The sequence below is a fragment of the Sporobolomyces koalae genome (genome assembly GCF_050403365.1).
Source record: "Sporobolomyces koalae JCM15063 DNA, S_koalae_JCM15063T_v1_ctg24, whole genome shotgun sequence".
Lineage (NCBI taxonomy): Eukaryota > Fungi > Basidiomycota > Microbotryomycetes > Sporidiobolales > Sporidiobolaceae > Sporobolomyces > Sporobolomyces koalae.
Genome location: NW_027481747.1, coordinates 118,476 through 142,804, shown reverse-complemented (window position 1 = coordinate 142,804; position 24,329 = coordinate 118,476). Strand labels below are relative to the sequence as shown.

The following is a 24,329-nucleotide window of genomic DNA, read 5'->3' as shown; positions in this document are numbered from 1 at the left end:
TTGGCAAAAAAGAAAAAAGAAGAAAAGAATCCCCTCAATTACTCATTATCGACAATGATGTCGTCTTCTTCCTCGTACCAGCTTCCACCAATAGCTGCGACGTCCCACGACTCGCTGGATTCCGTGACGCCTGTCTCGACCTCCTCCAATCGCTTGACGCCGGAACCCTGAGCGGTCCCCTCTTGCTCAGCGTCCTCTGCTTCTTCGAGCTTGATGTCTTTCTCGCCGAGAGCTACGCCTGAGAGAGCTGAAGAGGATGAATCGAAAGAGAGTGGGGGGAATTGAGCGAGATCGAGCAAAAAGGCGTTTGGATCTAGTCCCTCGCGCAAAAACATAACATCCGATCAGCCTAGAGCGGTTAAGTCGACAACATATGCCTACTCACGTGGTGGCTTGATGATCCCAATCCAAGGAATCGTTTCCGTCAGTAAATCCTTCTTGTTTCTCCATCCACTCAATCGACGTCCGTTCTCTTCCTCTTCCTCGATCGTGCCGCTCTGCTTTGTTGATCCATATATCGCACCATTTGTGGTGAGCTCGAGAACGCCTTCTTCGTTCGACCGTCGTAGCTTCTCGTTGTCCCACAGCTCGCTCTTGCGCAACACTTGTTTGGTCCGCTCGACCGGACTCGGCAAGCCGAGTAGCGTCGTCCTGACCGCCACCGAGAACGAGTAGAGCGAAGTGAGAGGTGCTCGGCGGAACGGAGAGTCGTCGGATTCGATTCTCAAGAGCGAATCCGATGCCGAGAGTCCCTCGAGAATGGTCGAACACGACTCGATCGACTGGTTTGTGAATTGGGGATAGTTGTGATGCAAGTAGGTTAAGAAGATGTCGCTGTCTATGGGAGCTTCTGCAAAGAGGACCTAGCAACAGGGAAAGATTTAGTCAGCCCGGAATAGAATCGAAGGAAGGAGAAAAAGAAACTTGCGTCCGGGTCAACCTTTGACGGTGGTCGACCCCATTCTTCCCGGAGATGTTTCGGCAACTTGTCGAGCGTGCGTTCTTGCAATATTCCTGGTCGGTTGAGATCTTTCTTGTCGTCCGTGGCCGATTGCCCCCACCCTGTCAAGCGTCATCTGTTAGAAACAGTTGCATCTGCGGCGCGCAAGAGAATCGCCCACGTTTATTATACAGCACCTTGCCCAAGGCGTGGAAGATGAACAGACTATTCTCGCGGCTCGTGACGAATTGCAAGAGATTTCTGGCATCTCCGGTCGATTCCTTGTCCTTCTTCTTCCCTCTCCCCTTCGAAGCCCCAGCACCATGGCTCTGAGTCCCGTTTCTTGGAGCGACAGTGCCGTCCGATGCTAGGAATTGAAGACTCATGAGAGCGGACCGGATATCGCCGTTCGAGTGCTGGATGAGGAGATCAAGGGTCGAAGCGCTCGGTCGAGAGCCAGTAGCTATAGATGAGTCATACACCTGATCTAGGATCCGATTGAGAGCTTTCTTCATGATCGTCACAGCGATGGGGTTGAAGCTTGCGCGTGGTCCCCAAAAGAGTCAGACATGAGGGCTCACGAAGTATTTGAACCAGTGATGTGAGACATACCTGATTTCGCGACACGCTGGATGTTGCAGGACTTGCACTCCACAGACTGCTCTGCTGTCGATACTATCTTCCGTTTTGAGCCAGCCACCGCCGCTAGCGCTAATCTCGTTACTGTCGACTCCTGGTCTCGCGAATGCTTCAGATACGATCAACACGAGAGGGCAGGTGACTCGGGGCGAAGTGAGGAACTGTTGCAGCGCGGAACGAAGTGCGAGTTTTGTCGGATAATGCGAGATGTTGGGGAGATCTTCGAGCAGGATCAGGCGACGAGTAGACACGTTCGAGATCGATGCAAGATGAGGTCCGCTCTTGGAGGTTGAAGCGATTGGGGCCGAGTCGAGCTCGGAGCTAGAGTCGACGAAATCGAGGGACGGTGCCATTCCCGCTCGAGCCAGGAACGACGTGAATCGGTTCATCATGGAATCGCGCGCTATGCTCTCGTGAAGAGCTGGTCAATCTCCAATCAAGCGAGCAGAGCATCATTTCTCCAAGACTCACAATCGTCGTTCGCGTTCTGCACATTACTCTCCTCCTTCCATTCGAGGATCTCGACTCCCGAATCTTGCGCCAGCATTCTCAGGCAGGCTGTTTTACCGCTTCCAGCAGGACCGGACAGCACGAGTAACCGCCTGTACTTGGCAAGCCTCGCGCCCCCAGCGTGTGCAGGAAACGCCTCGTTGAACCAATTGGCAACGTCTGTCACTTTCTTGGCGTGAACAGCAAGCTCTTCCTGAGAACGCACGAGATGTGAGCGCGATGTGTGTTTGTGATGTGGAGTTCCAACGGAGCATATTCACCCGTGAGGTCGGAGCGAACTTGTCAGTCCACATTTCGTCGCTTCGAGTTTCGACCTGTTTGCCTTTATTGTCTTTCTTGGATCCCGCTGCAGCCGTCTTTGTCTTCTTCTTTGGAGCTTTAATGGGAACCGGCGGAGGCTGCATAATGTCGTCATCGCTGAGAGCTGGAAAGACAAGGTCGTTTCGTCAACCGAGGTCTCGGGAGTGCGGCATGTCAAGAGAGGGCGCACTGAGGTCGATCACGCATGGATCATGCTTCTTGATTCGAGTCGCTCCGGGCGAGATCAAAGGTTTCTCGTCGACGCGTAGTGGTCCTGTCGTCTGAACATGCTCGTTGTCGTCGTCGAGGTTTTCAATCTCTTCCTCGACTTCGTCGCTCTGTGGAGCCCGCCTCCTCTTCTTGTTGACCTTGATCGGAGCTGTACCCGAGTTTGACTGTGATCCGAACCCTTGTGGGAGGAACGAGGTGATGTTGAATTGCTGCCGAAAGTTGGTTGATCAATCGACCTCACGCTTTAGCATTAGCCAGGAACCGCGTAGGTTCTGTCGAGTTCAACTTACACGTAGATCAGACTGCTTGCTGGAACTGTTCGAGTCTGTGCTCCCTCGAGGCATGCAAGTCGATTCGGGAGGTGGTCAACGTCAAGTGGAGAAAGGTCAATCTGCATACAATGGTGTTGGCGAGCTCTCCAATTTTGCGGATCATTCTGCAAAGAACCGGAGGAGGATATGGTATGAAAGAATATTGCGATATAAAGGATAACCATGCGATGGTATCGAACGACAGAAAATGATGTTTTTACTGCTTCTCTCTCAAGCGTTCCCTCGCCCAAACTCCAACAATGCCCTCCCTCGAACTCGTCCTGTCCCGACCTTCGATTCCCACCGCCCATCTGACCACCGTTTCCTTGACTTGATTGCGTAGATCGAAATCACCCTCGAGTGCTTCCCAAAACTTCTCGACCGCATCAACTTGTCCAACTTTGACCAGCCCTTGGAGACACAGCTCGAGGTTTTCCTGACTCTGCGTGATCATGCTAGTTCCTTTCTCGAGCGACAAGTCGAGCACCTCTTGCAGAGACCCGAGAACTTTAAGTTTCGAAGATCCACTTGAAGCTTTGTGTGCCTTGAACAAAGTTTTGAGCGTGAGCGTCAAGACCGAATTTGGCAGAGTCGAACTAGAAGACGACGATGACGGGTCGATCGCGATGAGGTAAATTCGAGTGGCGAGAGCATAGTTGCGCGTGTCGAGGGCTTTTGAGAGTAATCCCAATACGACTCGAGTGGACAAGGTTCGGTTCTGTCTTGCCAAAGTCAAGATCGATTCGAGTCTCGAGGTAGGTAACCTTGCAAGTTGAGCCGCCGAAGATAACGGGACGAAACTGAGGACGTAGTCCTCGAGGTTGCGCATTTCGGCTGCGCCAAAGTCGAGTTCGGTTCGAGCGAATTTGATCACGCTGTCGACTTTGGTCTTCCATACCGGTACGACATGCTCGACTGATTGATCAACCGCTGCTGTTCGAAGGCTAGAGGACGCCCGACTCGCTTCGAGCTCCGATTGCATGATCCCCTTGATCAAAGTCTTGATCACTTCTGGTCCGATTGCAAGTCCAGTTCGTTTCGCCTGTCGGACGAGTCCGATTCCAGCGTCTTCTTGAGAGAGCGCGACCGATCCAAGGACATGTGCGACGTCTTTCTGATCCGGCAACAATCTCAACTCGAGCAACTTGCGGTACACCTGTGCAACCGAATCGACATCACGGAGGAGACCGTACGCTTGCGCGAGGGTTGTCAAATCGTAGTGATCGAGTCGAGGAGAGGCTGAAGGAGTGTTGGGCGCCGTGTTCGAGTATGGGGACGAAGGCGAGACGAGAGCTTGAATGAGATTGTTGAGGAGCGATCGAAGAAACTCGGCATGATGCGTCCGAGAAGGAGCGTAAGGAGGCAGCGAAGTCCTGATCAGGTTCAACAGAGTACTGCCACGTAAGACGAATGGCGTTCTCGAATTGGCTAGTGATCGATTTTGGGTCCAGAACGATACGATCCTTCGAGCGAGTGAGCGGGTCTCTTTTGTCGCACCTTTCGAAGTCGTCAACAAGTCGATCCAGTCAAACTTGTCATCGCTCGTCCACCGGTCACCGAGAGTTGTGCGGTTGAGCTGCGAATGAGTCGTGCGGGCAAAGAGGGCGAAATCTTCGGGTTGAGGGTGTTGCTCTCCAGATGCGTAAGTCGAAAACGGTGCCTCTCCGGCCAGCCATCGAGCGAGTTTCAAGTGATACTTGGGGAGTTCGAAAGACTTTTCTCCCGCGTTTTGGTGCTTGAACACTGTCGCGACGAGGTCCCATCTGGACCGCTGGCCACATTCCTCGACATATTGTTCCAGCAGAACCTCTCTTGTTTTCTGCTCGAGTCCTGGCCAAGTCGCAAGAAGCTTGACGAGTTCACTGAGCTGATTGAGGCGAGACTCCTGATCGGTTCTCGACGACGAAGGCAGTTTCGACAGGTTGTATGACGTGAGCCTCTCGGCTTTCAGATCCTCCAAGAGGCCCTCGACGGTTCGATAGAGAACCTCGGCATCTTCTGCTTGTCGGTAGACCTCCAGTCCGTGTTCACGTAGGAGTGAAAGGTGTAGATTTTCGAGAGAAAGCAGTGATCGAGCAGCGACTTGATATAGATCTTCCGACAGGGCAGCATTCGCGATCGTTCGGAGAAGGACGATACGGAGGGATGCGTCTGGCGGGATATTCGGAACAGAGGGTTGCGTCGCTACCAGGTCATCCGGCAAGACGTGTATGAGCGACTCAAATACGTTGAGAGAGAGTGCTGAATTGGGTTCGGGCGAGGCGACGAGACGATGAAGGAAATTGAGAGCAAGGTTGAAATCTATGATCGAATCTTCGAGGTCGGCATTCTGAACGAATTGCGCCCACACCTGGGTAAGCTGAGAGGCGGAGAATTGCGAGGCTGGAAAAGTCGAGCTGGCGAACTGTTCGAGCATCTTGAGGGACTGGGCCAGTGTGGGCTCTACGTCGCTTGGATTGAGTCGATCGACTGCCGGCTCTTCGATCGTTGCTTGCTCTCCGTTCTTCAGATTTCTGCGTCTTGTTCTTGGCTCTGCAGCCACAGGTCTGGTATTGACCAGTTCTGCCAGGCCTCTTGCCTCGATTTCGTCCTCATTTCGAGCCTTTCCGCCTTTGACGTTCTTCTGAAACCGTTCGAGGCTCAGCTTGTTCCGTTCGTTGTTGCTCATCTCGCGATATTCGAGATCTTCAAGCACCATGGCTTTCAGGAACGGCATGTTGTCCTTTGTAGCGATGTCGAGGAGTTGACCGTACTCGTCCGAGAATTGGGCAAGAGAAGATCGAGGACCGCGGTTCGTCAAGTACGCGCTGAGGAGATCGGTTGCTTCTGATTCTGACATTGTCGCTGATGTCGAAGGTGGATCCGGATAAGAAGACGGCTTCGAAGATGAAGAGGTTGGTGGATGAATCAACCAGTCTCTCCACCCGCGTTGCACCGGATCGAACCAAGTTCGGCTTGTCACATTGTGTCCGCTTTTAGAGCTCATGATGACACCGTCGGGAATCGCTGGCAGATACGAGTAGGTCGGAAGCGGCGCTGCAGAATTGTTCGGAGGCGTCTTGCGGGAATATGCCCGAAGTGGTGTCACAGCATGGCGACAGGGCAAAGAGGTCGACGTCGAGGTGCAGCGACATGCTGTCGGCCCTAGGCGCAACATGGCTGTGGCCACAGGAGAGAGAGGTTAGCGATCGGCACACATCCAGTCGAGCGACTTGCAAGACTCGCCTGTGCTGAAGAGCTCGAAGTGCGCGGCTGCGCTTGCGAGAGCAATTCTGGGCAACGTGAGAGATTGGGCGCAGTGTGCTAGAAGTGGCGGAGACCAAGCCGGAGGACCTGTCGGCTCGCGATCTTGGCGAACAATAATTTGTTCGGCCCGCAATTGGCTCACCCGCTCGTCCCGTCTCATTCGACTTTGCGCATTCCAACCATGGGTCGGTCAGCCAAGTTTGCCAAGCGACCCAACAAGGCTGGTACGCTACTTCCGCCTGCATGTCTACGGTCGCAAATTGTTTTGATTCAACCTCGCAATTCTCATCTCGGTTCGCTTGTCCCGCTCGAACAGAGAAAGTTGCGCGACAGATCAACAAGCCCATCAGTTCGCATAATCGGGAACGTTCGCTCTCGCCAGAAACGGACCAGCCGAGGTCCGAGATCCCGCTGTTCAACACTTCGGCAAAGGGACGCCAGTATTCGCACAAGCCGGACCCTCGCAAGGTCAACTCGATGATCGAGGACGACGGTGCGCAGGAGATGCAGGTGGCGCAGGAAGACGACGAAGGTGCAGAGGCAGAGGAAGCACCTGGGGGCAAGCGGAAAAAGAACTTGAAGGATAAGCTGAAAGCGGCGAACCAGGCGCTCGACCGTGACAGCGAGAAGACGGAGAGGAAGCTCGGCGCCAAGTACAAGAAAGGGGGCAAAGGCGGACCGATTCTCGGCGGCAAAGATTATGTCAAGATGCTCGAGAGTCGACCCGGCGGAGCGTTCAAGCACAAGAAGCTGCGATGAGACCGGTTTGAGATTGTGCATTCTTTCACGACTGTGTGTGTTGTAACTATATCTCGTAGGTTTTGATTTCCCTCTGTTCAACGCGGCGCTGAGAGCTCACGCTTGCTTTGGGCAGGTTTGCAAATTTCGATGCTCCTCGCTCGCTTTACCGCCTTGCCTCTGTCAGAGTGCATGATCCTCGATCCACGAAGCGCTCATCCTGCAAGATTTGCGATCTTTGGCAAGCGTGCGAGCGAGATCTCCTTTTCGCGAATAGACGGAAGAGTTGGTGCCCTTGCGTCACTACACATAGCCACTCCGTCTCGCTCGCGTCGTCCTAAAATCATCGCCTGCATCTCGCGGGGGCAGTGGCGCTTGCTGGCATCGACACCTCACTTTCGGTGGACTCGTTTTCGTTCCTAGCGACATGCGGTCCTGTGCACCACCCGGGTCATACGTGATGATGCAAGACCCGAATACGCCTCATACCTCTACGCTGTCCACACGGCGCGCCGTGTGCTTGTGGTTCTGTAGCCGAAGCGGTGCCAGCACGTGCAAGTGCCAGATTTAGCTCGCCTTCTCATGCAGATTGATCCACCCTTAGCCTACGATGAGGTCACTTATCTCGAGTCACTAGCCTTCGGAGCCGCAAGAACAAACGCTGAGTGCCCGCGAACCCTTTGGTACTCGGACATTCCGCTCGGCGGAGACACCGTCAACCCGACCCGCTCTCTAAATTTCCCAGGACACATCCCTTCCTTCTCTCTCCTTTCTCCCACAACCTCAAGCTTGCCAAGCTCTCGCAACATGCTTTCAACGACCATTCTCGCTACTGCCCTCCTGTCTGCTGCCACGACTTTCGCCTCGCCATTGCTCGAACGCTCGACCTCGAGCCCTGCTTGTTATCCGAATATCTCGGCGGAACATACGACCGCGATTGCTCCTCAAACCAATTTGAACTACGCCTGGACCATCTTCGAGGATTCAGCAGGAAAGATCACGAACGTTTCGATTGTATGTAAGAAAACACTGCGCGCGAGGGAAGTTATTTATGTCGAGGAGCTGACTCTCGGTTGATTTCGATTCAGAGGAATGCACATGACATCTATGAAGGCATCAAATACAACAACAACTTCGTCATTTCGCAACCTCACCCCAAGAGTGGCTCGCTACCCAAGAACGAATACCGATTGACGTTCGTTCGAATCCTAGGCTCATGGAAAAATGGCTCAAAACTTTTCGCTGATCTGATGGGTTATTTAATGTCGACAGCTCTGCGGTTGTGAACGGCGTTCAGGAATGTATCGCCGCCGCTTCATCATCCAAGATCCTTTCCGCGCCTTGTACTTCCAAGAGCGCTGCCGTTAGTTCGATCCTCACTTTCTTGCGCGTACTTTTTACTCAAAACGTAATCATGTCGGAAACTAGTGGACTTTCGAATGCACAACGTGTGATACTTCGCTCTACGGCAATGGCGATCGTTGCCTCATCAAGTCGACGAAATACGGAACGTGTGCGACCGTTGCGAAAAACCTCGAAATTTCGCTCACCAAGTGTTCGAACTTGAACGAATTGACTCGTGACAATGGCACGAGCGGTCCAGCGTTTGTTCCGTTGAACTCTTTCAAGGGAAACCAAGCCTGGCGTATTGTCTAGATAGACGGATCTCTGCGAATTGCGCAGTCAGGTTCAAACGTTCATGTCTCGAATACAACAAAGTAGACACTCCCTGCACATACTTTCTATGCCATCTTTTTCCCAGAGTCTGCGTTTGGCGCGTGCGCGATTGCAGTGTATTCGTTCACCCTCTCGCGCGACTTTCGTACAGCTCAGATATAAAATGCGATCAAGACAGGAGGGAGAATCAAAGCACACGATCAGGATAACGCTTGCGTTGACGCGGAGTGAGCCCGAGCTTGCCCATAGATTGAAGCGGGTACGCGCTTGGATCTCGAAGTCGTGGATCGATCAAATGCGGGGGGAATTTCCCCCGGAGGGTGACGTTCGTGTTGGCGAGATTGATTGGCGCCGTTCGAATTTTTCTCAGGAGGCTCGGCGTGAGAAGACGATGCGTGCGAGTCCGAACGGAATTTTTGATCCAGCCCGAGTCCCGGTAATCCAAAGTTTTGCTCAGGTTCCGACGATAGCAGGGCTGCGCAAGAAAAACGATCAGGACAATGCTTGCTTTGGCGGGAAGTGAGCCTGAGCTTGCCCAGAGACTGACGATTGTCCGCGCTTGAATCTGCGAAAGGCGCTGGACTGCTGAACCCCAGAAGGCGACTGTCTTGTTGGCTGCCGTCCAAGTACGGGGCAGCTTTGCGCAGATTAGGAACAAAGCTGTTCTGCGATCCGAGAGATGGATTGGATCTAATCGCAAGACGTGGTCTTTCAGGCTTGGCTTGAGAGGGCAATACGCGCGAGCCAGAGTCGGACGTTGATCCAAGCTCGAGCGAGCGAGAGTGTTTCAAATGTATATTGCGGTAATGTTTATAAAAATTCTGAGATAACACATACATCCGGAGTAATCGTCAGATAGAGGTTTGGCCGCAAGTTGCTCGAGACACTCACATCTTGCCCCTTGAACGATTTGTCGCAGTCTTGGCAGCAAAACCGCCTGGTTTCCGAGTCTTGTTTACATCGAGATCTGAGGTGTTCATTCTTCTTCGAAAGTGGGCGTCCACCGGGCATCGTGTACCGTGTTCAAGTGGCTACGATGGAAGAAGAGGAAAGGGAAGGGAGAAGATTTGCCGTCTTTCACACCCACACACGGGCCCGCACACGAGATCCGAGCCCTGAGGACGTTCCCGGCGTTCCTCCGCGGATATCACAGGCCTGAGGCCAAGAGTCATCGGGGGTAAACTCCGTTGAGCTCGGAGTTTTGCTCCTTTGTGCACAAGCCCAAAGCCGAATGTCCTGTCGAAAGAGGACTCAAAGTCCACAATAAACTCTCACGCTCTGCGGGACTGATATCGCGGGCAGGGTCTCGGTATTTGATGAGATGAGCGCTTGTTCGACCCTCTTCGCGGTCAGCAGCTTAAATCTCAGTCTCCCAGAGTCTTCGCTCGGCGGATGCGCGATTGCAGTATGTTGATTCACCCTCTCGCGCATGTTTTGCACAGCTTGGACATAAAAGTGCAATTAAGAGGGGAAAGAAAATCAAAGGACTTAATCAGGATAACGCTGGTACTGGCGCGGAGTGTGACTGAGCTTGCCCAGAGACAGATGCTCCCACGATGTGTCAAGAAGCCGTGGATCGATATGTTGTGGAAGGGGCCCATCCGGAGGCGAAATGTTCTGATAAATGTGCGAGGGATCTTGGGGCGAACCAGAAAAACTGCCAATTTGTGGTCCGGGAGAACGATTGGCGCTGTTCGAAGGAGCTGATCCTCGACGCTCGGCGTGATAGGACGATGCGCGGGAGTGAGCAATGAATGCTGTGTTCAAGGGAACTGTGTGTTGATCAGGAAAGAAGCTGTTCTGCAGTACGGGAGATCGATTGGCGGTATTCCAAAAACATGATTCGTGAGGCCCGGCGCGAGAAAACGATGCGCGCGAGTGAGAACGGGATAATGGATTGTGCTCGATCTGTGGCGGTCCAGAGTCTGAGTGAAATTCCGGGAATGGCAGAGCTATGCAAAAGACACGATCAGGATAACGCTTGTACTTGGCGGGGAGTGAGCCTGAGTTTGTCCAGAGACTGACGCGAGTACGTGCTTGAGCCATACGCAAGAAGCCATGGATCGGTATCTCCCGGAAGGGGATCCCCAGAAAAGTGATAGCTTTGCTGGCTGCTAGGGGCTTGGCTTGAACCATGTATAAAGCGGTTCTGCGATCCGAACAATTCATTGGCGCTATTCCGAAAATCTGATCCTTGAGGCTCGGCGTGATGGGACGATGGGCGAGAGTGAGAACGGGATGGTGGACCGAGATCTAGTTGTAGCGACCCACAATCTTGGTGAAGTTCCGAGGATGGCAGGGCTGCGCTTTCGTTCACGTTCTCGGTCGCTCCCGTGCTGGTTCGTTTCTGTCGCACCATGTCGATCCAGGTCCACTTTGTGATGATGCGGCCCTTTTTTCCCTAATTCAACTGGAGCCATAAGTATGAAGCGATTGACGAGTTGTGTCTGGAACGTAGCGGGACTCACGTTGGTGACTTTCCGGAAACATTTGGCTGCACGATCCCAACGACGATGATACTCATCCCGAGGTCGATCGTCCCGGTTTCCACAGGTTTCCTTCTCATGCCGATGGAGATGGCTATACAGTGATCAAGCATGTCGTCCATACTTCCGATGGGACCGGAGAACGAGACAAGCTTTGACTTACTTGCGCGACAAAAAGGACGAGCGTGGACACTTTCCACAAGCATGGATGGCGTCGCTCCTCTGAGTATGAATGGCATCATGCACACTCGTCTACATGCAGATGTCTGAGCTGGGCAAAACGCGATCGGCATGGGAAGGACGTACTTCTCCGGTGCTCTTGAAATCACAAAGCGGGCACAGGATCATGCGGATGGGAGCTTGCAGATGTCTTGTATGGTAGTGTCTATTTGCATTCTGGCACCATACGAACATTCGGACATTCGGGATAGTGGTCAGATAGATGCATGACTGCATTCCGTTGCTCGATAAACTCACGTAATCCTTCTTGAAAAGAGCTCCGCATTCCTTGCAGCGCAACTGCTCGCTTTCCAGATCGTATTCCCATAAAAGCTGATCTTGAACGGGTTCGCGGTCACGTAAAGAGGGACTGAGCGATCCAATGGCACCATTCGAAAGATCTGCTCCTGGAGGCTCGGCGCGAGAGGGCAGTGCGCGCGAGCGAGAGTTGGTTGTCAAGTCGGGCGCGAGTTCCGACCCAGGGTCTGAGGAATGCTTCTTGCGGTAGTGTCTATAAAAACTCTGAAACACGTACATCCGTGATAATCGTCAGATAGAGGTTTGGCCTTAAAAGACGTTCAATAAACTCACGTGAGGCTTCGTGAACTGCTTCCCGCAATCAAGGCAAGAAACCCGCCCGTTCCGGAGATCTTGACAATGAGATCTAAGGTGTTCAATGTCCGTCGAGAATTGGTGTCCAATGCGTCCACCGGGCATCGTGTACCGTGTTCAAGTGGCTACGATGGAAGAAGAGGAAAGGGAAGGGACAAGATTTGCCGTCTTTCACACCCACACACGGGCCCTCACACGAGATCCGAGCCCTGAAGACGTTTCCGGCGTTCCTCCGCGGATATCGGAGGCCTGAGGCCGAGGTTCATCCGGGTGAACTCCGTTAAGCTCGGAGTTTTCTCCTTTGTGCCCGGGGTTCGGACATCGACGAGCCGTGCGACTCTCCAAGGGTCACGACTCCGATCCATTCGCTGTTTCGTCTCGATTTGATCCGAAGATCAACGCCTATACCGGCTACACGGGCTAAGGCGGGTGCGTGCGTCACCGTGATTTAGCGTCAAGGATGTCGGAGGTCTGCGGCGTGAGAGGATTGCGTTCGGGTCTTCCAGTCGGTCGCGATCGCTGTTTCGAAAGCTTGCCGAACTTCATCATCCGAATCAGTCACAGACTGCACTTTGCGCTGTCGATCTCGCTTTTTGAACTATCTCTCTTACCGCTGCAACTTGGCACCTTCTAACGCCGAGAGTCGAAGGAAGGTTGAAGAAAGCACAAGCGCTCAGTTCGGTCTTACGCAACTTGCGATTGCCGCGATCCCGCTTGCATCGTGTGTTGTATTGCAATTTCGACCGGCGATCACCGTCTGGAACTACACGGCCTCCCTTTAATGTCTAGATTTCGTTCAATTCCGTTGCTTGCGAGGTGCTTCTTTCGGCGGCTGATCACCCTCGAAATTTACTCTTCAGCTGATCCGAAAGTAACACGGGTGCTGAGTGTGGATAAACTCACTTGACCAGTAGGACCCAGACACGGTGCAACGAAGACACTTCCATCGATACTTTTGATCACCGTCATGGTTCCAATCTTTCACAATGACGCAAGCTGGATCAGAAACACCACATTTGTTTCGCTAATGCTTGAGAGAGAAACTCACATAAAGCCAGAGCAGTACGACAACGAGACTTTCGATAGTGCCAACTATTTTGAACGCTTCCGAGTTGAGTTGTTTCCCAAACGTGCTTGCCGCTACTGCATGAGTACCTAAAGGAAAGGTCAAACCCCACCAGCCCATCTGACGAACGGGTATCGAAATATACAGGATCAGCCTTCAAGCTTTGATTCGTTCGTTCTCAACGAGATCAGGCAAGATCAGGTTGCTTCAGGAGAACTCACGTTGAAGGGAATTTTGGAATCGATGGCCGTGTCGATGATACTGAACAGTGCGATCGAGATCCAGAAGATTCCGACGGCCCAAACCACGAATGCAATCCTGCAGCAGCCACGCAAAACATTGAGCAATCAAAACATACACTTTCGCAAGGCAAAGGGGATGATGAGGACCCTTACACGACAGATCCCGCCCAAACCGAGGACGCGACTCCAATCGCACTGTCAGCTGGGATTACAGCTCCGTTATCAAGCCATTTGGAATTCGAACGAGTGTGATCGAGGCTCGAATAGGCGAGTTGCAACAGCGCAAATGAACCTTGACCGCATGCACCGACGGGAAGGAGGACCGAAAAAATCTCGGTCGCGAGTGGAACCTGGTTTCCTCGAGCGCAAGAAACCCTCTCGGGCGAATCAGTAAGCTTGTCAGTTTAACAATTTGCGCAGAGAACTGACCCACCTTGTGAATCGCCATGCGCAGGTACACAAGAGTCATGATCATGAGCGCGATCGGGACCGAGCCCCAGAGTAGATATCTGACAAGTCAAAAAGCCCTCGAGCATTAGCACTTTGAAGAAACCCCGGCAATGAAAGCGCTTTGCATGGAGACTTGCGAAATCATGATCGTTAGACGTGCTTGAGCAGCGGGAAGCACAGTCGCAACGATGCCGCCAGAGGCGCTTGCGACGTTCGGAGCGACGATCGGGAGTAGCCAGGCAGGCGACACTGTATTGAGACTGGGAGAATGCTGATGACGCGTGAACACGAAGAACCTGTCGACGTCCCAAACATTGGTAAGCTTGGTTCTGCTCGAGTGTGCAATGGGGGGTGGACTCGCGGAACTCCGATGGCGACTGTAACTGATAGGGCAACGTCGATCCACCATAAAGCCCAAGCGAATGTAATCCATCTTGACGCACGCAAGCTCGGTGAGCAGGAGTTTAGAATTTACTAACCGATCTCGAAATTCACTCACCGTCCTCCCCATGGCTCTGCTGCTACGAATACAGTCATATTGACGATCGTTGCGAAACCCATTGGAAGACATCCGAGGAAGAGACTCTGAACCGGGTGAAACAGCATCGTCGACAAAACGGTCGGGTATAAACAGTACCGAGCGCTGTACAAGGTCAATAGGAAAGTAGGAGGAAACTGATCAGTATCAGCGGAAACCAGTACAGACGGAACTGGGAAATTGGGCGAGAGTTCAACACACATTGTCGTCAGCAAAAACAAGGTAAACAGTACGACATTGATGAGAAAAATCGCGGTAGCGATCTCGGTCAACCCCGTGAACGTGTAGGGCGAATTGTGTAGGAGGATTGAAGAAATGCCTGTACCCATGCTGCAACGAGAGTAGATTTCAGTGGGGAGGGTCCCAGCGGATTCGTCTTGAAAAATTAGCGTGCGTACTTGACTGCGAACCAACTCGCTACATTGCATCACATACCGCAAGCAGTAGCAGTCAGCGTTTGAATGGCTTTCGGACTCGAGCATCTATGACGCACGGGTGAAGTGCAAGATCCGCCGTTTGAGCCCAGCCGGCCATTTAGTTCGGACGTCATCTGGCGATGGCCCAGAGGATTGATCAACTTCCGAGCCCACCTGGGAAATCATTCGGGGTTCCTGCGACATGGCTGAATATCGGTAGAGTCGATCGGAAGCGGTCGCTAGCTCGGCAGGCTCAGGGGCCTCTTAGTCGGGGTCGGCAGTCCCTTGTTTCCAAGCTTGTCACGGGCAAAGCTCACCAACAGCGCGAAGCGATTTGAACGAAGCGAGCGTGAATCGATTGATGGAGAAGGACGAAGAGCTCTTGTCGTTCTTCCTCTACAGCAGCGGCAGAGTCTCCTTCGATCTAGCACAAGTACAAACATCTCGAGGATCCCCAAACATCAATGTCAGCTATCGAAGCACTTGCGGTGGAGAAAACGCTCCCCACCTCGATCTTCTCTCCCGAGAAGCTCGTCCGTCGCGGCTGGTGCCCGGTTGCCACAGATCCCACCCGCGCCGCCAAACCCCACGAGCTCTACTATGGTCAGTGTCACGCTCTCACGAGTTTGTTCCGAGAGCAGCGGCTGAACTTGCTCTGTGTAGAACTGCATGGCGAAGACCAACCCGACAGTACTCGCCTCCTGTTCATCATGGGGCTGAACAATTCTTCCTTCGTGAGGCTCGTTCTACATTCAGCATGTCGCGGGAGCTGAATCGCCATTCGGCTTGACAGGCTTGGCAGCATCAGCTCGACTATTTCTCATCCCTACCGGGCTACTCGGTCCTCGTGTTTGACAACCGAGGAGTTGGCCATTCGGATTCTCCACTCGGTGCATACAAGACGAGCGAGATGGCGAAAGATGTCGAGGAACTGTTGCAGCATGTCGGCTGGCTCGGTTCCACTTTGAACCCGTCCAAACTGAACGTGGTCGGTGTGAGCATGGGCGGCATGATCTCGCTCGAACTCGCAAGTCCAACAGCCCACAATCTCTCTCGAGTATAGAAACAACCAGCGTCTGACTTGCGTTTTTGGGGCGACAAAATAGAGTCTGCTCATACCGCACAATATTCACACGCTCCTTCTCACTTCGACCAAAGCCGGTTCATCAACCCTGCCCGATCTACCTTCGTATGCCACAGTGCGCATGTTTGGACTTCTCACCAGCGGGCTCGTCAAGACTCCCGAAGCTCAAGTCGCGCTTGTCGCCGAAACGCTGTATCCGAAAAGTTGGCTCGACGACAAGGTCACAGAAGCAGGAGCATGGCAAGGCAAGTCGAGGAGGGAGATGGTCGAAGCTGTAAGCTGGCTCCTTTTTTTCGCCAGCGTGGAGAGATTCGAGCTTTGGAACGATGGCGCTGACCGTTGCCGGTTGTTTCCAGGACTTTCTTCATCGATACAACGTGGGCAAGCGTCAGACCTTGACGGGTAGACTCGGTCAGATGGCTGCAGTACTGTACGTCAATCGCTAGTCTGACGTTACTTTATCTCGAGCTCACCCTTTTTTCGTTCTTGTTTGAACAGGTCGCATCACGTTTCGACTAGTCGCTTGAAGGAGCTAGCGCGTTCATTGCCTAGTACTTCTCGAATCGCGATCATCCACGGTACCGAAGACAATCTCATCAATGTCAAGCGAGCGAAAGATTTGCACAATGGTCTGCCTGTGAGTTTCTGGCTGGGATCAGAATTCGCTAAGGGGCTCGGAAAACCCTGATTCTTACTCTTCTCTGCGTTGGGTTTGATCCAGGGTTCAACGCTCAAGATTGTTGAGGGAGGAGGACACGCTCTGCCTTCACAGATTACTCGAGAATACAACCAGTGGATCCAAAGCAATATTGAGAGGACTACCTAGTCCGTTCATAGGTCTGATCCAGCTTGTTCGCTTGTTGTTGTTCATTAAATGTCAATCTACAACCTTTGGTCTCTTGGGAGGCTGACACAAAGTGAGATCGGGTCTCCCGGATAAGCCGGGCGAGTATGTAGTCCGATAGCGGCTTGCCCAACTTCTCGTTTCCTCCTGCTCACTCTCGCCCTCATTTGTACATCATGTCATTCGAACTGACTCGTGAACAGAAGGCTCAGGTACGTCCTGAACCCGTGCCATGTCGTCCACACCACTCCGAAACCCCCACTTCGAGTCTTCGGCCATCGAAACCGTCGAGGGAGACCTTCTAGGCTGACGAGCAGTTGCTACACGGATCGGTAGTTTGAACAAGATGGATACTTGATCATCCCATCGTTCTTCAGTTCCAACCAAGTCGAGAAACTGTTGGCGAAATCTCATCAGATGTTGCAAGACTTCTCACTCGAGGATCACCCCATGACTCAGTTTATTGGTTCTGGAGAAGCTCAAACTGGCAAAGTAAGTTATCCCAAGATAATTCGTGGTGCTGGGATTCTCTGAGCGCACAGGTTGATGTTCGATTATATGTACAGGCCAAGCATGTAGGTGATACCTATTTCCTCGAATCAGGAGACAAAGTCAGGTTCTTCTTTGAGCCGGCCGCGTTTGGCGAAGATGGCAAATTGAATCGACCTAAAGAGAAAGCTGTCAACAAGGTTTGTATCATTATTCTGGTTCCTTTTCTTTTCGCAACTGCAGAAGAATCCTGATCGTTGTTTTCTCCGAATCGGGTGAAACAGATTGGACATGGTTTGGCGATGATCGATCAAGATTTTCGGGAAGCGACGTTCTCGGACAAGATGAAACAGCTCGCTCGACAACTCGAGTTTCACCAAGATCCAAGAGGTGAGGACTAAGCTCACAACCTGACGGCTTTAGCTATGTTGTACTGAGCTTCATTCGACTACAACGGTGTAAATCTAGTCCTGCAAAGGTGAGTCGAGATCAAACTCTCGAGCGACTGGATCTTGATTGCTGAAACAAATTGAGCAAAAACCCCTCAGCATGATCATCTGCAAGAATGCCCAAGTAGGAGGTCAAGTTTCGTCACATGACGATTCGACATTCCTGTACACGAATCCATTATCGGCCATGGGATTCTGGATCGCGCTCGAGAAGTGTACAACAACAAACGGGTGCTTGAGCTTCGTGTGAGGCCTGTTCATTCTTGCACTGTTCAACTGCGGCTCATTTGCTGATTAATCTCGATTTGACGAGAGTCTCATGATAGACCTGGGTCGCACAAGGTCAACACGATCAACAAGAGGTTGGTACGAGTTGCTTCGGGAGGAACCGAGATTGTACCGATCGAAGGGGTTGAACCCTGTGGGATCGATTGGGATAACGATCCCAACGTCAAATGGAAGACTGGTGAATGCAATGCTGGAGGTACGCTTCAGATTTCAGCTTTCAGCTTTCCCTCTACAATCGTCAAAAGAAGCGAATGTTGAAAAGGGTCGTTTTTACTTCCAGATCTCGTTTTGATTCATGGTTCCGTCATTCATCGATCCGAGCGAAATTTGTCGGACAAATCTCGATTCATCTACACGTTCCACTGCATCGAAGGTTCGCGTGAATGGGACAACAAGAATTGGTAAACACTCCTCAACATGCTCGTCCTGTTCCTTTCTTTTCAATAGCTAATCTTGCTCTGTTTTAAACAGGCTTCAAACGCCCGGAAAAGAGTTTCCTTCACTGTTGTCGCAAACAGTCTAATTTGGGCTCGCGAATATTCTCAGCAACTGATCTTTCTCTTGCCTCTTTTTCTGTTTTCCTTTTTTCTTTCCTTCTTTTGCTCCCCCCATCGCTAGAAGAGGAAAAAGAGGGAAGCAGTTTGAACTTGGTCGAATATGATTACTGGTTTAGAGTGACACTAGTTCCTTCAATACTAGCCAACCTCACTTCGATCCCACTTCTCTCGCCGGCATCGGACAACCTCGAAACAATGATTCCGTTTTCGGTGAACGCTTCAAACCCAGATTTGATCTCGACATGACCTGAAGATTCGGTGGTTGCCGGGTCGTGAGATTCGATAGGGGATACGTAAGAAGGTTGGATCGTTTCGAATCGGAACGCGTGGGATTGGGATGATGTGGGGTGTGCTTCTTCCGCTTGCGAAGACGAGGTGGGTCGGTGTAAGAACTAGTTCAAAAAGAATTCTTCGAGTCGAGGATCATCTTCCCGGCAAACAGAGACAAAGAAAAGATAAAAACATACGACGACTTTGTCCCCGGTTCGAATTTCTTCTTCAGTTTCGAAACTGACCGCACCTCGTTTCGGATCTCCTGCCATGATCCTACACACGAGTTTACTCTTACCTAGATCAATAACCGAGTCGAGGGTTGTTGAATCGGGGAGATCTGTTGGATCGAAAATCGCAGCGAAGAAATCCTTGTCTTTGCTGATGTGTCGAGTGGAACGTTCGTTTGGATTTGAAAGGGATGCTTCGAAAGGAGATGAAGAATCGTACGATTCTCCAAGGTAGGTGGAGGAGGAAGGAAGGGATTGGACAGAATTGAGCAACAGTTGAGCGGCGTTTTTCGACGAGAGCAATAGGACAATGTTGCCTCTCGATCTGATTCCATATTCGAATCGAGTCAGTTTTACTTTTGCTCCAGGTCAAGGAATCAGGGTGGGGGTTTCTTTGGGGAGAGAGAGGGAACGTACGATGAAACGGTCGTGATTGGACCGAACCGAGTCAGGTTCCCGTAATCGATCGCGACTCGACTCTCGAGCGTGTTGCTCGCTTTCGAGGTGTCAACAACTGCGACACCAACTGCTCCTGCCGAAGAGACTCGGTCGTCACGGAAGAGCGAGAAGGGGAGATTATGAGGCGAGTGGAAAGGAGTCGAGGTCGAAGTCATTCCGAGCTGTGAAACAGTCGCGAGAGCAGATCAGGCTGATGAACGAGACGGGTAAGAGAGAGTTTCGACTGACGGTAGAAGAATGCGGGAACTGGGACAGGGCAGAGAGGAAAGGTTGAATCCGATCTGCCGTGAAACAGACGATTTCCTTGACATCTTGAGGTCTGCAACATTCGATATGAGCATCGTTTTTCGACTAAGGTGGCAAAAGGAGGTTGCAATTGACGGCTCACCGAACATGTTTGAGCTCGTCGATGCCGGTTGGCGAAGCGGAAGCATTCGAAGCGTTCGAATCGATCCCGGCTTGATCTCCAAACGCCCAGTTCTTGTCCCCGTTCAAGAATTTTTCAAACTGGCGGTTCTCAAACTCGAGTTCTTCCTCCGTCGCGCGCCCACCGGCCCGAGGTTTGTGTTCACGTCCCAAACTGACATTCGGTCGACCAGTGAGCGACGTCGAGAACGGTACGATTGATTCGGTAGGAGAGGATCGAGTCCAGTGTGCTAAGGACAGGGTGAATGGCGGTACATCAGAAGAAGCAGCAGCGCGAGTCGAATGCGGATTTGGTTCGGAGAGAGTTCCGATCGAAGGAGACACCTGTGCGATCTTGGCTTGCAACTTTGGCAGGAGGGCTTGAGGAAAGTGTTTCGAGACGGTGTACAGGGTGAATGTGGGTGCAGACGAGGTGGAGGAGGCCGCAGCAGGGGGAGCGATCGAACCGAGCAGCGCTTCGGGATCGGAGCAAGTGCGGGTCGTGGTTGTCCAGATGGACCGCGCAGCAGCAGCGTGAGCTCTCGAGCTCGGCACAGTGCGGTGTATCCGGAACATCAGAGGCAAGTCCAGTTGAGATGGGCGAAAAGAGAAACAAGTTGCGATGAACGCATCGCTCCAAAAGTTATCCGCAGATCGACTCTCGACCCCGCAGCCCAACATGAATCTGCTACCTCGTGAAATCGACAAGCTCCTGCTGCTTCATCAAGCAGGGTTCCTCGCTCAGAAGCGACTCGCTCGAGGCTTGCGACTCAACTTGACGGAAGCGAAGGCCCTCATCGCCCTCGTCCTGCAAGAGCTCGCCCGAGATGGTACGCATTCGGTCGCGGAGCTGATGGCTATCGGTGAGTGTCCGTCCTGTCGGTATCCTGCTTGCGTGACGTGCGCTGCTTCTGGATCCGACCCATTTCCCCACGTCGCTACGGCCTATCGCGCGACCGCATCATCCTCGAACGCGCCGACGACGCATCTGATCCTCGACGATAAGGTTCAGCTATCTTCCTGAATTGCTTCCGATCGATCTCGAGCTGAGGAGGTACAGAAAGGGTGCGAGGTGGGGCCGTTCGTTGCGCGCTGACACTCGCTCGTGGTCATCGTACAGGCAAGAAGATCCTCGGTCGAGCGCATGTACAGCCGGTATGCATGCTTCTCAACAAACGGACCCATATTGTTACTTGGCTGATGACGTGGCCCTCTCTGGTTCCAGACGGTGCCGTACCTGTTGCACGAGATCCAGATCGAAGCGACCTTCCCCGACGGAGTCTTTCTCGTTACCGTGCACAGTCCGATCAGCTCGTTCTCGCCCGCCTCGCTCGAACTTGCGCTGTATTCGTCGTTCCTCCCGCTCCCCCGTGCGGGGCTCTTCCCGGAAAACGAAGCAGAGGAAGAGCTCGTCAAGGATGAAGACGTACCTGGAGCAATCGTCTGTCTCAAACAAGACATCAAGATCAACGAAGGCAGGGAACGTATCAAGCTGCGAGTGACCAACACTGGCGATCGTCCGATCCAAGTAATTTCTGAATTGCTTTTTCTTGACCTCGTACGGCTTGCTGACGATCGACGTCTCTCAGGTCGGCTCGCATTTTCACTTTGTCGAAACGAACAAGGCACTCTCGTTTGATCGCGAAAAGTCGTTCTTCAAGCGACTCGACATTGCAGCGGGTACTGCAGTCCGATTCGAACCGGGTGATACCAAGACGGTAACGCTCGTTCAAATTGCGGGCAATCAGCATGTCTCAGGTATGGTTCGGGCTTGATCGTTCTGAGCTCATCCGGAGAATTGATTCGTGTCTCTCGGAATCGAAATCTTGACAGGTGGCAACAACCTCCTCAGCACCGCTGCCAAACTCATCACTCCGACCGCAACGAGTCAGATCATGCACAACTTGATCGATCGAGGGTTCCTCCATGTCCCGGAACCTCTCGCACTCGCTTCCACCGACCCTCGCGTCCTCGAACCCTACTCGCTCTCTCGAGAAGCGTACGCTTCCATGTTTGGACCGACGACGGGAGACCGTATCCGATTGGGAGATACCGAATTGTGGATCGAGATCGAACACGATCACACGACGTATGGAGACGAACTCAAGTTTGGAGGTGGCAAAACCGTTCGCGAAGGAATGGGACAGATGACGGGAGCGAGTGACGTTGATACTCTCGATATGGTCATCACGAACGCACTCATTGTCGATTGGAACGGCATCTACAAAGTATTTTTTCCAGAGATTGCTCGGATTTCAGAGGTGTTCCCCCTGGCCTGACTAGAAAATCCCCCATCTCCTCAAACAGGCCGACATTGGTATCAAGAGTCATATGATTGTCGGAGTTGGAAAAGCGGGAAACCCGGATGTCATGGAGGGCGTCTCGGACAAATTGTTGGTCGGAGTCAACACCGAAGTCGTCGCGGGCGAGAAATTGATCGTCACCGCCGGTGCTATCGATGCTCATGGTTAGCTCCTTTTCCTGGCTTTTTCCCCGCTTTCAAACATAACCTGATTAGTTTGCGCTTATGAAACAGTTCATTACATCTGTCCTCAACTGTGTGACGAAGCGATGGCTAGTGGAATCGTGAGTTTACAGTCCCAGACCCTCATTACTATGATCCCGGTTACGCTGACTTTCGTGTTTCCTCCTCGGACGAAAATCGCCCAAAAGACGACTCTGATTGGTGGAGGAACCGGACCTACAGCGTCGACAAAAGCGACGACATGCACGCCATCGCAAACGTACATCAAAACGATGATGAGGGCGACAGACACGGTCGCGATGAACTTTGCGTTCACGGGCAAAGCGAACGACAGTGAACAACTCGGGTTGATCGAACAAGTCAAGTTTGGTTGTGCTGGATTGAAGTTACACGAGGTACGCCGGGGTCCCTTTACAAAGCCCAAAAATGCGTCGTCGGAGCGTCAAGGAACTGCCTCTCTTGGTACTGATGGTTTTTTGGTTTCTCTTTCGGATGGTGACAGGACTGGGGCACAACGCCTGCTACAATCGACGCTGCTCTCCAAGTTGCAGACCAATGCGATGTCCAGATCAACATTCACTCGGACACGCTGAACGAGGCTGGATTCGTCGAATCGACGATTGAAGCGTTCAAGGGTAGGACAATCCACACGTACCACACGGAAGGAGCCGGGTCAGTCAAAACCACTCCTGTCCTTCGGGGACGGTTGCTCATCATTGGGGAAAGTGTTGCACAGAGGAGGACATGCACCAGATATTGTGTCGGTCTGCGGATTTGAAAATGTCTTGCCTTCGTCGACGAACCCGACACGACCTTTCGCGCTCAACACGCTCGATGAGCACCTTGATGTATGGCGCTCTCGCGCTGCGCCATCTTTCGACAGAATGAATCGGTTTTGACGCCTTGTCTACTCGCACAGATGTTGATGGTCTGTCACCACTTGGATCGATCGATCCGTGAGTTTCGCTCGCTCAGATCCAGTCTCAATCTTTTGACAAGACTTCTCATGCCGTTTTTCGGGTTTGAACACGCTTGCAGCTGAAGATATCGCTTTCGCCGAATCGCGCATTCGAGGAGAGACGGTTGCGGCTGAAGACGTGTTGCAAGACATGGGAGCGATCTCGATGATATCGTCTGATTCTCAAGCAATGGGTCGAATCGGAGAAGTTGTTTCGAGGACCTGGAGGACTGCGAGCAAGATGAAAGAATGTGTTGGACCGCTCAAAGAGGAAACGAGACTTGGAGCTGACAACGAGCGAGTCAAGGTCAGTTTCACAAACCTCACGATTCTCTAAGTCTCAATTTCGCAACTCAAGCCAAGAGAAATTGGACTTTTTGCAGAGATACATCGCCAAGTACACGATCAATCCAGCAATCACTCATGGTATTTCTCACCTTGTTGGAGACATCGCCTCGGGCAAACTTGCAGACCTCGTACTGTGGACTCCCGCTCAGTTCGGTGTCAGACCAGAAATGATCATCAAGGGAGGTGTCGTGGCCTGGGCCAATGTGAGTAACTGTCTTTGCAACTCACGAATTTGACTTGGATCGTACTGATTTGTTCTGCTTGATCAGATGGGAGATGCAAACGCCGTACGTTTCTCTAGCTCATTTTTCATGAACGACCCTTTAGCTAAAAGCTTTGTCTCACAGTCTATTCCTACCATTGAACCTGTCGTGGGCCGACCGATGTGGGCAACCCACCCAAGAGCTGCTCCCCTCACCTCGATGCTCTTTGTGTCGCAACTCTCGATTGATTCGGGTTAGTCCCTCTCCTTCCTTCCATCCAAACATTCTTTCCTCTTGTCCACATCCTGACGAGCTACGTGCGCCCAATGCGAATGGATCAGGTACGATCGCATCTTACGGTCTCGACAAACGAGTTGAAGCCGTCAAGAACTGTCGAAACATTGGCAAGAGCTCACACAAAAACAACACGGCGTTGCCCAAGATCAAGGTCGATCCAGAAAACTACAGGGTACGTACATCGACGACTTTCAGTTTCTTCTTTCTGGTTCTTGTTGCCTCGACGTTGTCTCGAAGAAAAACTCATGGTTCGAACGGTTTCAGGTCGAAGCGGATGGAGTACATTGTACTGTACCTCCAGCGACCAAAGTTGCGCTGGCAAAAGGATACATGCTTTTCTGA

At 52.2% G+C, this 24,329-nt stretch overlaps 9 protein-coding genes across 9 annotated transcripts; 5 read left to right on the top strand and 4 right to left on the bottom strand.

Moving 5' to 3' along the window:
- Positions 1-38: 38 nt before the first annotated feature.
- Positions 39-2,964, bottom strand: RAD24 (Rad24p; the record flags this gene model as incomplete). The annotated part of the gene is made up of 9 exons (XM_076679578.1): positions 39-313; positions 386-863; positions 929-1,062; positions 1,122-1,480; positions 1,553-1,982; positions 2,051-2,282; positions 2,350-2,513; positions 2,580-2,829; positions 2,911-2,964. 9 exons carry the CDS (start codon positions 2,962-2,964, stop codon positions 39-41), a joined length of 2,376 nt encoding a protein of 791 aa, XP_076533300.1.
- A 184-nt stretch (positions 2,965-3,148) lies between these two features.
- On the bottom strand, positions 3,149-6,088 carry JCM15063_005443 (uncharacterized protein; the record flags this gene model as incomplete). Its single annotated transcript, XM_076679577.1, has 1 exon — positions 3,149-6,088. One exon carries the CDS (start codon positions 6,086-6,088, stop codon positions 3,149-3,151), a length of 2,940 nt encoding a protein of 979 aa, XP_076533299.1.
- Positions 6,089-6,358: 270 nt separating this feature from the next.
- On the top strand, positions 6,359-6,936 carry JCM15063_005442 (uncharacterized protein; the record flags this gene model as incomplete). Its single annotated transcript, XM_076679576.1, has 2 exons — positions 6,359-6,401; positions 6,494-6,936. The coding sequence occupies 2 exons, from the start codon at positions 6,359-6,361 to the stop codon at positions 6,934-6,936; spliced, it is 486 nt and encodes a 161-aa protein (XP_076533298.1).
- A 786-nt stretch (positions 6,937-7,722) lies between these two features.
- Positions 7,723-8,571, top strand: JCM15063_005441 (uncharacterized protein; the record flags this gene model as incomplete). Its single annotated transcript, XM_076679575.1, has 4 exons — positions 7,723-7,929; positions 8,004-8,110; positions 8,188-8,278; positions 8,344-8,571. The coding sequence occupies 4 exons, from the start codon at positions 7,723-7,725 to the stop codon at positions 8,569-8,571; spliced, it is 633 nt and encodes a 210-aa protein (XP_076533297.1).
- A 4,134-nt stretch (positions 8,572-12,705) lies between these two features.
- On the bottom strand, positions 12,706-14,825 carry JCM15063_005440 (TDT family transporter; the record flags this gene model as incomplete). The annotated part of the gene is made up of 12 exons (XM_076679574.1): positions 12,706-12,741; positions 12,813-12,887; positions 12,958-13,095; positions 13,197-13,293; positions 13,371-13,567; positions 13,651-13,726; positions 13,805-13,963; positions 14,029-14,100; positions 14,167-14,310; positions 14,407-14,535; positions 14,604-14,622; positions 14,699-14,825. The coding sequence occupies 12 exons, from the start codon at positions 14,823-14,825 to the stop codon at positions 12,706-12,708; spliced, it is 1,269 nt and encodes a 422-aa protein (XP_076533296.1).
- Positions 14,826-15,085: 260 nt separating this feature from the next.
- JCM15063_005439 (alpha/beta fold hydrolase) lies at positions 15,086-16,531 on the top strand (the record flags this gene model as incomplete). Its single annotated transcript, XM_076679573.1, has 7 exons — positions 15,086-15,224; positions 15,285-15,355; positions 15,415-15,648; positions 15,728-15,979; positions 16,062-16,135; positions 16,204-16,342; positions 16,427-16,531. The coding sequence occupies 7 exons, from the start codon at positions 15,086-15,088 to the stop codon at positions 16,529-16,531; spliced, it is 1,014 nt and encodes a 337-aa protein (XP_076533295.1).
- Positions 16,532-16,725: 194 nt separating this feature from the next.
- On the top strand, positions 16,726-18,298 carry JCM15063_005438 (phytanoyl-CoA dioxygenase family protein; the record flags this gene model as incomplete). The annotated part of the gene is made up of 9 exons (XM_076679572.1): positions 16,726-16,761; positions 16,886-17,041; positions 17,116-17,238; positions 17,323-17,428; positions 17,507-17,516; positions 17,587-17,733; positions 17,814-17,971; positions 18,056-18,176; positions 18,247-18,298. 9 exons carry the CDS (start codon positions 16,726-16,728, stop codon positions 18,296-18,298), a joined length of 909 nt encoding a protein of 302 aa, XP_076533294.1.
- Positions 18,299-18,436: 138 nt separating this feature from the next.
- JCM15063_005437 (uncharacterized protein) lies at positions 18,437-20,272 on the bottom strand (the record flags this gene model as incomplete). The annotated part of the gene is made up of 5 exons (XM_076679571.1): positions 18,437-18,724; positions 18,800-19,157; positions 19,250-19,452; positions 19,520-19,610; positions 19,680-20,272. The coding sequence occupies 5 exons, from the start codon at positions 20,270-20,272 to the stop codon at positions 18,437-18,439; spliced, it is 1,533 nt and encodes a 510-aa protein (XP_076533293.1).
- A 103-nt stretch (positions 20,273-20,375) lies between these two features.
- Positions 20,376-24,329, top strand: JCM15063_005436 (uncharacterized protein; the record flags this gene model as incomplete). Its single annotated transcript, XM_076679570.1, has 17 exons — positions 20,376-20,559; positions 20,817-20,851; positions 20,922-21,224; positions 21,286-21,454; positions 21,530-21,924; positions 22,004-22,163; positions 22,233-22,282; positions 22,370-22,576; positions 22,684-22,853; positions 22,918-23,029; positions 23,101-23,137; positions 23,220-23,446; positions 23,523-23,690; positions 23,757-23,774; positions 23,835-23,943; positions 24,032-24,159; positions 24,252-24,329. The coding sequence occupies 17 exons, from the start codon at positions 20,376-20,378 to the stop codon at positions 24,327-24,329; spliced, it is 2,550 nt and encodes an 849-aa protein (XP_076533292.1).